Source organism: Paramisgurnus dabryanus, chromosome 15, assembly GCF_030506205.2.
Source record: "Paramisgurnus dabryanus chromosome 15, PD_genome_1.1, whole genome shotgun sequence".
Taxonomy (NCBI): Eukaryota; Metazoa; Chordata; class Actinopteri; order Cypriniformes; family Cobitidae; genus Paramisgurnus; species Paramisgurnus dabryanus.
The window spans coordinates 13,920,328-13,934,018 of NC_133351.1; the positions used below are offsets into that span (position 1 = coordinate 13,920,328).

Here is a 13,691-nt window from a genome sequence, read left to right on the forward strand (position 1 = left end):
GCGCTCTTTCCCGTCGTTAAAGATGTGCGTAGCTGTTGCCTAGCAACCTTTCTCTGGCAGTTTTGTATGCTTTTGCTAAGCTAAAACTTAGTTTTACCGTCAAAATGGCAACAAGAAAGAAAATGACTGTCACTGAGGTTGTATCCTTGCTTGAGAACATTGATGATGCAGAGTCTGATGGAGGAGCAGAGAGCGATGTCTCTTGGTCTCTTGACAGTTCGGTCAAAATGTTTATTATCTGTCCTAATATAACAGAACTATTTATTCATTCTAGATTTCATTAGAGGCTGCATAAAATTGTTTCCGATTCATGTGTCAATTATTTCCGATAATGCTAAAGCATTGTAAACTCCAAAAGTCAAAATGTATTGAATAAAGACAGATGTAATCATTTCCAAAATTCACAATATGTTTTTATCTAACGAAATATTCTGCTTTATTTTATATTTGTTGACATTTAGACTTTCAAAAACAACATTTTAACTGCGGTGAAAAACTTTGATCTCCAGCTTGCCGGATGCAAATTGCAGAAAGCAAATTGCGGCATGCACTTTTGTGGGAGGTCTAGTCGCTCTTACACAATAATATCACGAATATATTATATTATGTATGCTTAAATTACCCCACATTTTTCATAAAACATGACCATAGAAGCTTTGAAGTAAATATAACATGACAAAAATGACATGCACTGCTGTCTGGTATGAACAGTCAAAATGACCGCTATTGGCAGTTCTAGTAGTTATAGAATTCCGGTAGTGCTAGTGTTAAATCAATTGGTAAAACAAGCAGGAATAACATGATCAGGGTAACGTTACTTGTATAAACTTTGCCTTGCCAGACTTCTGTTATATCTATATCTAAGCATTTACACGACCAAAATTAACATTAGGAGTTTATGTTTACAATAAAATTGTCTTTTAAATAAACTCGTACTTTTATTAATTTTGGACGTGTAACATTAAATGCTTATTAATTTATCTTGCTTATTAGACTGTTGTAACTTGCGACTTACCGTGGTGGAATCGCGCAGGGCAATGGTTTCTGCTATGGTCGCACACAGTGACGTGTTGCACAAAATTGCGCCAAAATATCAATCACAATTAAAAAGCACAGTCTTAATATTTTTTATTCTTGCTCAAAATTTTAAAGTGGTCAGCATAAATGTCTTAGTGAATGAAACACGGGTATTATATGTAGCAATTACATTTAAGCATCACTTCCCAGAATGCATCGATCTCTTTGCCAAAGGATATGTCCATATAAAGCAATACACATTTCTGCAGTAGGCTATTTAATTGATCACAACTTTCTATAAAAAGTTCTAAAAAGTAGGCTATTTTGTCACGAAAAAGCAAAGTTGTAGGCTCACTATTCAACATAAAGGCGTATATATATATATATATATATATATATATTCTAGTCATATTGGAAGAAAAACTTTGTTTATGTTACGAACCAGGGGCCGGATTCACGAAAACATTCTTAAGACAAAAAATAAGAAAGTTCTTAAGATAAATTATAAGAAGTTCGTAAGAATGTTCCTAAGTGCAATTCTCAAACATTTCTTAAGAAGTTCTCAAATTTTTTCTTAAGAATATCTTAAATTTGTGTCTTAAGAATAAAATGACAAGCTTTGGAATGAATTATGATACCCTGCTAATGATGTAATAAACTTATTAATCTTTTGACTAACGTTACCTTTCGATCATTAACGCGATACAAACGAGTGATACATTAAGACTATAGAGAATGTTATTCGCTGTTGTAACAGAGGCCAGCTAGTATTAAGGCGGTGCGGTGAGTAAATATCATTTCCTAACGTCGCAATCGGTCCGTCGTTCGGGTCGAGCGCACTGGGCGTGCGTGCTTCACTCTCCGTGCTCACGGCTTCGTCTCCCGCGCTCGCGCGTCAAGAGACGGACGCGGAGGGTGCAGCGTGCCCGCGGTTTCAGATCCCCTCGACTCACATGACAAAGCGATTACCGGTTCGCCTCCCGCTTAGAGCGGCTTTTAGCTGTTAAGTAATTTCACAATGAATGTAGACTATTACTGAGGAAGTTAAATGTTTGCTAATATTATCACTAATACTTATTTGTTTTTCATGACATATTACTGAGTAAGCCATTAAACTTCATTATATGAGTGTGAAATTCCTCTTTAAACTAATCTTTGTGAAGTAAATTGATTAAATTGCCATTTCAGACTACAAAATAGCCTACAACATGTCACATTTAAAACAATCACATTAACTTATAAAACATCTTACATTTTGAGATTTAGGACTACTGTAAGGTTGTCCTAACTTTAAGATGTTATTTAAGACAGTTTATTTTTCGAGAATTGGAATTCTTCCTAAATTTTTTCTTAAGAACATACTTAAGGAAAAAAATAAGAACTTTCTTAAGAAGCTTTTTTGAGAATACAAAATATTCTTAATTTTTTTCTTAAGCTTGAATTTAAGATAAAAATGTCAGTTAAGAAGATTTTTCTTCTTAAGAATGTTTTGTGAATCCGGCCCCAGAGATTTGCAGTCAGATATTATATTTATTATATATTATATAATATAATATATTATATTTATTAAATATATAGGACGTATAAATAATATATATTTATATATTATTAAATATATAATATATATAATATAAAATATTATATATATAAATAATATATATAATATTTATTATTATATATAGGACGACCCCTCTACGTTGTCAAGCGACGAATTGGGGCACCCTCAACGTCGGCTTATAGACGTGAGGGGGAAATGACCAAACGGCCGTATATGTGATGGAATTAAAATATCCTACCTTAATTAAGGCATGTTTAAAATATACAGCAAATATACAGTTCTGTAAACATGTACATTTTAGTGTATATATATTAATCTAGATTAATCTCATACAAAATAAAAGTTATAATATATGAGTTTGTGATGTGTGTAAATATTATGTATATTTAAACACACACATACATATACATTTAATAAATGTTTTATTTAAATATAGTTTTTAATTAATATATAATTAAGAATATATAAAAATATAAATAAATATATATAAACATGTAAATGTTTCAATGTGTGTGCATTTATATATACATAATAATTACACACAGCACAAACTCATATGTTATGCAAAAAATGTAATCTATGCCCAGTTCTAATATATATATATTGATAAAGAGAGAAAAAAGTCATGATACCGATTCAGACAAGGGTTTCTGGCTGCCCCACAAAAAATGTATGGTCACCGCACCAATAATGATTGGAACAGTATGCGCCGCACGCTACTGCAAAATACACATTTGAAGCATAAAATCAATCGGCTAAAACCATACTTTTCAAGCGCAAGCAAACCGCTAGATGATCAAAATCCAAAGATGAGGGATTTGCTTTCAAATATCGGACGACCCCTCGACGCTGTCAAGCGACGAATAGGGTGTACCCTCAACGTCGGCTTATAGACGTGAGGGGGAATGACCAACAGTAGCCTGTACTGAAAATAATAAAATATCCTACCTTAATTAAACATACAGCAAATATACAGTCCTGTAAACATGTAATTTTAATGTAGACCAAAAATATATAAAAAGAGAGAAAAAAGTCGTGATGCGCTTCAGACAAGGGTTTCTGCCCCACGAAATATAGTGACCGCACCAATGAATGTAACAGCCGCACGCTACTGCAAAATACACATTTGAACCATAAAATCAATCGCCTAAAACATACTTTGCAGCGCAGGCATTCGTCAAAATCCAAAGATGAGGGATTTGGATTCGGACGACCCTTCTACGTTGTCAAGCGACGAATTGGGGGGTACCCTCAACGTCAGCTTATAGACGTGAGGGGGAATGACCAACAGTAGACCGTACGTGATCGAAAATAATAAAATATCCTACGTTAATTAAGGCATGCAGCAAATACAGCCCTGTAAACATGTCATTTTATTGTAGACCAAATATATAAAAAAGAGAGAGAAAAGTCGTGATACACCGATTCAGACAAGGGTTTCCGTCCCACGAAAATGTTTGGTCACCTCACCAATAATGATTGTAACCGTATATGCGCCGCACGCTTGCGCAAAATGCACATTTGCAGCATAAAATCAATCGCCTAAAACCATATTGCGCAGGCAAACCGATAAACCCATTTCGTCAAAATTCAAAGATGAGGGGTTTGCATTCAAATCTACAGGACGACCCTCTACGTTTTCAAGCGACGAATAGGGGGTACCTATGAAGGTATATTTGGTGCAAAACAACTGCACACCTGTGACAGTGGAATTTGTATTTGTAGAGATTATCCACACATGTGTATCAGTAAATTTGAAGTCACAGATGAAGAGTTGCAAACTTGTAGATTTTTTTTCTTTCCCTCAAATACAACACAACAGTTACACATTCACAAATCCTTCAGTGCAGCTGCACAAATCCCATTTTACAAATCACAGATTAAGAAACTCACAAGCTCACGTCTTTTGCTACAATTGCTGCAGAAAATATGGTGCAAAACCTACTTGAACACCTGCATCAAAGTATGTGAAGTCACACACAAATTTTGTACATTCGCAAAATCAGTTTGTGCATCTGTGCGATGAGAGTTGCATGTGTGTAAAAAAAATTTTTCACAAATATTTTTTTCTTTTTGAAATATTTTCTAGCACAAACACAAGTACATAAATACAACTGCTTGAATCTGCTGCTACGAGTTTCAAACACTCTTTTTCGTGTGCTCTCTGTTTTGCACCAAATATCTCGAGATAAATGGTGCGAAAGTAATTTGTATACCTGTAGGCTGTGCTCAGCACTGCCCACCAGGTGGCGCCTGACACTCACTGAAGCAGAGCTTATTAATTACCAGCAATGTTTCAGCAAGGTAAATCGCCTTTATCAAGGTATTTTTTTCACCAAGTGGAGAACAATATAAATGGGAGTGCTAATTATACACAGATGAAGGTAATTACATACAATATTCCAATGATTCATTAGTAAACAAAATATAAGTTCCATAAATCTCAAACCATCAATATAAGTAGATTAAAAAATACAAGCAGCAAATACACACATAGGCCTACATTTAACTAAGATACATGCTTTTTCTTCTAATATACTAATTTGGATGATTATTTCTGGCTTTTTGAATCGGTTACTGAACAACTAAATTGTTTTTATTATTATCTAAACAGTTGTTCTGATTTCTTAACATTTACCCTGGATGCTAACCCAAATCAAATCAGCTTTTTAGACTTGTGGGTAGCTTGTAATTTTTTACATAGGGATCCGATTAAAAAACCTACAGCTCGTCATACACTATTGAGAGTGGATTCTTATTGTCATGAGCAGGGCCGTACAGAGGATTTTATAAATACCAAGGTCCATATGTATTTTTCTAGGGCATGCACCCCAGAAAAAAATGTCTTATTTCTCTGCTCTACATATATGACTTCAAACACATCAGAAAAAAAAACAATCAAATAACTATAGATGTCAAACCATGTCAGTATGCACAAGACTTGTGTTGTTTATTAGTAATACATTGAAATAATTATTTTACCATCCTGGGCACATTGTTGTGTCAGTAAAGTAAACATAGGCTAACTGAATATAGGTGAATGTAATCTAGGAGATAAATTAGTTAGATCGGACCTCTCTTCTCCATCTATACCAACAGAAACCACTTTAACACTGTCATTGTTGAAAATCATATGTAGGAAAACAAATAGAGAGTATAAAACACGCATCGTGAAACATCAGAGTGCAATAATATGCAGAAATATGAACCTTCCATTAGCACTGCATTTTGTTGAACTTAATCATCCTATAACTTCATTATTGTATATAGGAATTGAGAGGGTATTTTCATCTAGAAGGTGAGGTGAGCTGGACCAATTTTTACTTAGACAGGAGGCCTTTTAGGTATATTAAAGCCTATTAGGTATATGTAGGCCTATGTGTGTATTTGCTGCTTGTATTTTTTAATCTACTTATATTGATGGTTTGAGATTTATGGTACTTATATTTTGTTTACTAATGAATCATTGGAATAATGTATGTAATTACCTTCATCTGTGTATAATTAGCACTCCCATTTATATTGTTTTCCACTTGGTGAAAATAATACCTTGATAAAGGCGATTTACCTTGCTGAAACATTGCTGGTAATTAATAAGCTCTGCTTCAGTGAGTGTCGGGCGCCACCTGGTGGGAAGTGCTGAACATAGCCTACAGGTATACAAATCACTTTCGCACCACTTATCTCAAGATATTTGGTGCAAAACAGAGAGCACACGAAAAAGAGTGTTTGAAACTCGTAGCAGCAGATTCAAGCAGTTGTATTTATGTACTTATGTTTGTGCTAGAAAATATTTCAAAAATAAAAAAAAATTGTGAAAATTTTTTTTTACACACATGCAACTCTCATCGCACAGATGCACAAACTGATTTGCGAATGTACAAAATTTGTGTGTGACTTCACATACTTTGATGCAGGTGTTCAAATAGGTTTTGCACCATATTTACTGCAGCAATTGTAGCAAAAAACGTGATCTTGTGAGTTTCTTAATCTGTGATTTGTAAAATGGGATTTGTGCAGCTGCACTGAAGGATTTGTAAATGTGTAACTGTTGTGTTGTATTTGAGGGAAAGAAAAAAAATCTACAAGTTTGCAACTCTTCATCTGTGACTTCAAATTTACTGATACACATGTGTGGATAATCTCTACAAATACAAATTCCACTGTCACAGGTGTGCAGTTGTTTTGCACCAAATATACCTTCATAGGTACCCTCAACGTCGGCTATGAACGTGAGGGGGTCATGACCAAACGGCAGTATGTGACGAATAGGGTGTGAGACTGTGTTGCAAATAGACATGTAAAAAGGTTTCTGGATAATTTTTGCACTTAATAAATATAAAAGCAACATACATTCTATGTAATTGTCAAAGAACAATTTAACATGACAACACATCCTATGGCACCTTTAATCTTAGGTTTCATATTTATTAGGGTTACACATGTCAGAAACATCAAATATAGATTAGGCCTATTTTATTTGTATTTTATATTTTACTTTTTTGTGATGTCAGTGAAAATTCAGACTGGGCAAGTAAAATACTGAACCATCAGATTTCTTCCCAATCTACTCCAGCACTCCAGTATAAGACATTATACTTATTTAACAGCCATTACAAAAAACGCAAACAAAAAAGCTTACTACTGCAGTTAGCAATTATTTTATTGTTTGTGATTTATTATTTTATGAGCAGTCTGTTTAAACTACATACACTACACTGTTACAAGTTTGCAACTCTTCAGGTTAATATGGGATTGCCATGGAAAACAATGTCCCTGAATCGTTATGTGTAACAACGTGTCCCATATTTTGTGCATAAAACTGTTAATATAAGAATGCTTTCTTCCTCACACACTTACCGGTAGCCTGCCTGCATAATCATGCACATGATCGCGTCTCGGTCGGGCTGAGCTTTGGCTAACCTGATCTCACAAAATACGTGAAATAGTCACGCATTATTTTGCTCAGTTTTGCGTGACATTGGGCTCTATCTTACACCCGGCGCAATGCAGCGCAATGCGCGACGCAAGTGTCTTTCGCTAGTTTCCACCCTAATTTTCACGTTTAGCGCCGCGTTGTTTAAATAGCAAATGCTTTTGCGCCCATGGGCGTTCTGGTCTGAAAACGAGGTGTGTTCAGGCGCATTGTTGGCGCGTTGCTATTTTGAGGCAACTAAAATAGACTACGCCATTGACCAACAAAAACCTGGTCTAAAGTCAATGGCGCAATAGTGTTTTATGTTATTTAAAGAGCGCATTAGTAAAATGCGCCTATACACGGGAGGACAACGCGGGTTTGCTTATCACAAGGTACATGAATGCGCAGCAGCACAAAAATGTTTTCAAATATGAAAGATTAAAGGATTGAATGTAAAAGATTATTATTGAGTCTCTTGGACATAATTGAGGACTAATTATGAGACGTTAGAAGGCGCAAAGAGCTGCTTCACCTGCAGCCTGGTAAGTAAATAAATGCTTTGCTTTGAACAAATTCGTCTGTTCTTAAATGTTTTTTTTAATGCTACCTCACAGATTTATTGTATATGATTACTCTGTAGCTGTGGATATGGTGAGATGAGAAACATTTTTAAGTAATGCTTAAAAAAAACGCTGTCCAAAGTGCTGAAACGTGAGGAGAACCGTTTGTAAATTCTTTACCTCCTGTTTGTTACAAATAAAGTATTTTTAGAGTACAAACCTTATCTTACCTACTTGTAAATTATTTTTTGATGATATTGGATAGCCATACATTTAAAGCAATTACAAGCCTGCTTTTTACTTCCATGACTAAAAGAAAACGGGTTTTAAAGGTTTTAATAAAAAAATAACAATTTCAATACAAGTGAAAAACAACACAATTATTTAACATTAATCTTAAACTGGGGATCTTCTTCCTCCGCTTAGTTTTTCAGTTTACAAAGTCCGTCATCTAAATAGGTATTAGACATAGCGCCAGCGCAACTTGCTTTTAAAGGGGATGAGAGCTGTGACTCTCATTGGTTTACTGCACGTTACGCCCAAAATACTCCCATTACAATAGGACCTACCCTTTTCGACCATGCGCTCGGCGCAAAAACCATTTTTCCCGTCGTTAAATTAGCAAAAGTGGATTCGGACACGCCCATTTAGACGTTGCGCTGTGCGCTTTAGACAATGCGCTTAGATCGTTAAAATAGGGCCCTATGTCACGTATTTCCACCATATTACGTGCCCCTGACACGACTTCTTTTCCGTGACAGTTTCACGTATTGGTTACTCAACTGTTTTTCCTATTTTCTTACAATTGTCGCTTCGGTTTGGGGTTAGAACAACCTTCTGTTACATAAAATGACATCCTTACCCAAACCCAACTCTAACCCCAACGTCAGGCGACGATGGTTTAAAAAGCATACAATTTTTTTTTATAAACCAATACATTAAGTGACATCCTAACGCAAACAGCAAATCTAACCCCAAACCGAAGCGAAAATTGTTTAAAAATAGGAAAAACAGTTGAGTAACCAATACGTGAAACTGTCACGGAAAAGCAAGTCGTGTCAGGGGCACGTAATATGGTGGAAATACGTGACAATGTCACGCAAAACTGAGCAAAATAATGCGTGACTATTTCACGGATTTTTGTGAGATCATGTTGTATTTGGCGCTTGAAGCGCGAATGATGCACCACGAGTGTTGACAAACCAATCATAAAGCGAAGTAAGTTAGAGAGGCGGGACTAAGGAAAGGTAAAGCCAATCATATTAGCGATGTGAATTTTGGAGGCGGGACTCATCTGTCAACCGTTTGTGTGCCACAAATAGCGCTATTTTTCTTTATATAAGAGTTTAAATCTCATTTAAATGATTTCTGAATAAATTCATGTTAAATTAAATAAGCAACAAGTAAAAAAACACAAGAAACAGACAGACATCAGTTGTTATACGAATAAAGATCATATTATTATTATTTTTTTTTTAAAAGCACCCAAGAAAAAAAGGGCACTTTCTCTACAGGAATAAAAAGGGCAGGTGCTCAAGCCCCCTTTGATGTCTATGTGTGCACGTGCCTGATCTCAGGGAGCTTGAGCACAAATGAAGCCAGCTGTGCTGTTACACAATCGATCATTCCAGCAGCGGCTACCTGTATGATAAATTCTGACAATTAGAATTAATTTCTAATAATTAAATAATTTATATTAGAAAATAGTATGCATAGTCATGAAATATTATTAGATATTTAACATTAGTTACGTCCTAACTAGCCTATATCATTATACAATTATAAGATTAATATAAAGTAATGATAAGATTCATTCTTACTGGACCAGTGCATCTCCAGGCAGCTCTCTGGTTTACCCTCATAATTGTTAGGTTCATTGGCGCACCAGCTGGTAAAGTCAAATGGAGATCCATCAGTCCACAACCATTGTCCATCCTAATGAGTATAAGGAAAGTAAATAGTTAGAGTTAATCACTCCATGTGATTCTGTCATTAAATTATTATTTGAATTTTACGCTCAAATTGTCTAACCAGATAAATCAGTCTAAGCCATGCAGTCTAACAAAGTACGTTTTTCAAAGCAGATTGATTTACCGTTTCACCATCATGACCACCAATCCAAGTACTTTTGTCCCCAGTTATCAGAGTCTTGAGTAACTCGTTTTGTACTTTACTGCGCACAGATGCCAGATTCGCACCATTCATTTGACACTTTATCTGAAAATAGATTTTTTTGTGTTGATTTACTATTTTTAAAAAATCTATTATTTTTTACTTAGATAATTAGAGAAAATGTAGGATTCATAAATATTTATGGAGTGACAGTACCTCAGCCGTGGCCCATTCAACTTGCTGAGAAAAGAATTTGTAGCAATTTACACCAAAAGGCGTCCATCCATATGGGCAGTCTTTAGCTACACAGTATATAAAATAAAAGTAGTTATGTACTCACAGTAAAGGAAAAACAATTATTCATTTAACTGTATGTTTTATGTTTCTAATTGTGCTGTGCAGATTGTAAGACCTTAAATAAACATAACAAATTTCTAATGCTTAATGTTGCACATGTCCTGTTATCCCATTAAGTAACAGTATAGTTTGTTAGAGTTTTGTCAAACTTTGTGGTTGCAATGCTGAATGAATGTCTCGCTTACCTACTGCATGCTCCACATAAAAGACCAGGAAAAGAAACATAAGAGCTCTCATCACTGCCATGATGAATCTGAAAATTAATAGAAAAGTGATACATCCACACTCATATTTATACTGTTGAGTATTAGTAAATATTTAAGAAAAAAGTACAGTTGGTAAATGTTTTAAAAAACTCACAGTTTTTCAGAATCTGCCAACAAGAATGGACCAGAATCATTGTGCAAAGCTTCTCTTTCTCTCTATTTATATATCAACCCTACAGTTCCCAAAAGACCTAAAACTTTTATTGCAGCAATAGGTACCCCAAGAAAAATATGTGTCAGAGTTGAATACTTATGCATGCAAGCATATTTTCTAGTTTTTACATTTTGCTTAGAGCAGTCTTTCTCAACATACATTCAGTGTCACTTTATAATAATTTATTTGAGTGTTTCAAAATAAAATAAAATGCACCTTTTTAAATTCAGTACAGTATGAGAGAATTAGTAAGGGGGTCTTTTGCAAGGTTCTGTAAATATATACATTAATTTAATATTTATTTATGCACTGGGTTACTTTTTTAGTTTAAATGTGCTTGGGTAAAATGTTTTAATTGACTTGATTTACACAAATAGGCTAAGTAGCTTGTCTGTTTACTCTATCTGCTTTATTGCAGATACTATTAAAATACTTAATGCTAAAAATAAAGTATTTTAAAATTAAATCATTAGCAATAACTTTGTTAGGATCTCTGTTTGTACAAGAGATGCCTACACATATTTAATGCATGTTAACTTTAAACCCCTTAGACATGTACATGCACAACTGTATACATTAATATTGTGTCTTGACTTATACATTCGATGGAAACAAATTACTTGGACAACCAGGGATGTTCTTGCTATATTAGGTGACAGTGCTACCCACTGAGCTATCATTTACATATATTCATATAAACATCTTCCAAACGTTTAACAATAATAGCAAAATTTAAATTAATTCTAGAATTCACTAAATATGTGATCCTTACATTTAGGACAAAGTATGTTCAAACTCTTTTATTGAGTCATAATGAATTGTATGTGGTTATGCAATGCGTTTCCCAATGTGACTGTAGCCCACATGGCAATAGTTTAACATTTGAATTTAACTCCTCTAAGCCTGTCTCAAAACTGGCATAACAGTGACACCTAGTGTTTAAATGAAGCAAAACAATATAATATGTTCAATCTTCCTAAATGGTTTATTGCGGATATTTTATATTCACAAAGTGAATTATGATCACTGCAGCCGTAACTCATATCATGTATGCACATGCAGAGGTGTACACAAAATGACTGATGTACTAATATGTTAAATATAGAGTATGCTTTAAATATATGCATTAAAAAATTAATGTTTAAATTACTAAACCACACAGGAGATGAACGACAAATCACAGTTTATTAATCACAAAGGAAAAAAGGAACTGTTTTTTTTCAATACATTGTCTTCTTTCTTTACTGCCAATAACAATGGTAGAATATAAACAAACCAGCAGGCTGAAAGTGATGTGCATGTATTATGTTTAGCAGTGCACATATGATAAATCACCTGTCCATTGCCAGTAGACGTTTATACCAATGGTAATTCCTACTCGGGATTCCTACTGAAGTTCAAATATACCCAGATGCGCCCAATATCTTTAGTAGTGGCCAATGTAAAAAAAACATTCATCACACACGCACGCACACACGCAAAACAAAACTCTACACATAAAGTCTGATAGAATTAAACAGATGGCACATCCTCACAATCACACCCGCCCGCACTATGCAATCCAAAACAAGCATTTTTTTCTGTTCTTGGCAATAACAAATATTGTATCAAAATACATCCAGTATGTAAAATGCCATTTATAAACTGTGAAAAAGGTGAAAAAGAATTAAAAATAAAATAGAAGTCCAAAATTTACCAGTGTAGAAAATTAAATGAACAAAAACAATCATCAGATGCAAGAATCCGTCAGACGGAGGTCTCGGACTGCAGTTGCAGTACAAACTTGTGGGACTTGGGATTGACGTACTCTTCACTCAGTTTAAGGTGAGGGATAGATTTGCTGGTAACCACCAAGCTGAAGTCGGATGATTTGAGTTGAAACTCAGTGCCATGACGGAGAGGACTGGTGACGGATGCTTCGCTGATCAACGTCCACTGCCGGGACTGCCAGCACTCTCTGCCATACTGTAGTGTGGGCCCGGACATCAGATAGCTCTCCAGAAATGCCTACCAAAAATAAACAGATATGATCAACAATATCTGCTTGTAATGTGACATAAGCTGACTATTTGATTAGATGTTTGTAATAATAAAAATTAGCATGTTCTGTTTTTGGGTCGTTTGATGACAGAAATTAGAAGTTTTTTTCTAGGGCAGCAAGAATAGTGTTAAAAGTGCAATGTGGGACTTTTAGGAGGATCTCTTGACAGAATATAATATACATAACTACACTTACCTAAAGGATTATTAGGAACACCTGTTCAATTTCTCATTAATGCAATTATCTAATCAACCAATTACATGGCAGTTGCTGCTATGCATTAAGGTTAATTAGGTTTGGTCCTGGTCAAGACAATCTACTGAACTCCAAACTGAATGTCAGAATGAGAAAGAAAGGTGATTTAAGCAATTTTGAGCGTGGCATGGTTGTTAGTGCCAGACGGGCTCGTCTTGAGTATTTCACAATCTGCTCAGTTACTGGGATTTTCACGCACAACCATTTCTAGGGTTTACAAAGAACGGTGTGAAAAGGGAAAACATTCAGTGTGCGGCAGTCCTGTGGGCGAAAATGCCTTGTTGATGCTAGAGGTCAGTATCTGCCAGTATAATGCCAGTTCTACAACAGCAGAAGACCCCACCGGGTACCACTTATCTCCACGACAAATAGGAAAAAGAGGCTTCAATTTGCACGAGCTCACCAAAATTGGACAGTTGAAGACTGGAAAAATGTTGCCTGGTCTGATGAGTC

At 35.1% G+C, this 13,691-nt stretch overlaps 2 protein-coding genes across 2 annotated transcripts in view; both read right to left on the reverse strand.

The window, feature by feature from the left end:
- Positions 1–9,521: 9,521 nt before the first annotated feature.
- LOC135733060 (ladderlectin-like) lies at positions 9,522–10,912 on the reverse strand. The gene is made up of 6 exons (XM_065251374.2): positions 10,883–10,912; positions 10,708–10,775; positions 10,382–10,467; positions 10,148–10,270; positions 9,874–9,988; positions 9,522–9,694 (listed from the first exon to the last, which is right to left on the reverse strand). Exons 2-6 carry the CDS (start codon positions 10,766–10,768, stop codon positions 9,627–9,629), a joined length of 453 nt encoding a protein of 150 aa, XP_065107446.1. The 5' UTR covers positions 10,769–10,775; positions 10,883–10,912; the 3' UTR covers positions 9,522–9,626.
- A 1,196-nt stretch (positions 10,913–12,108) lies between these two features.
- vangl1 (VANGL planar cell polarity protein 1) overlaps positions 12,109–13,691 on the reverse strand; it is a 38,530-nt gene continuing 36,947 nt past the window's right edge. Inside the window, exon 9 of the mRNA XM_065251832.1 lies at positions 12,109–12,949. Within this exon, the coding sequence (XP_065107904.1) occupies positions 12,689–12,949 (261 nt within the window). The 3' untranslated portion in view covers positions 12,109–12,688. The remainder of the gene's footprint in view (positions 12,950–13,691) is intronic.

Bases quoted from the DNA above. Each gene is read 5' to 3' on its own strand.
- LOC135733060 (XM_065251374.2), bottom strand. From the start codon at position 10,768: ATGGCAGTGATGAGAGCTCTTATGTTTCTTTTCCTGGTCTTTTATGTG. The intron at 9,989-10,147 runs GTAAATCAATCT...TATACTCATTAG, and splicing joins GTGGTCATGATGGTGAAACG to GATGGACAATGGTTGTGGAC. The intron at 9,695-9,873 runs GTAAGAATGAAT...TTTATCATACAG, and splicing joins CCTGGAGATGCACTGGTCCA to GTAGCCGCTGCTGGAATGAT.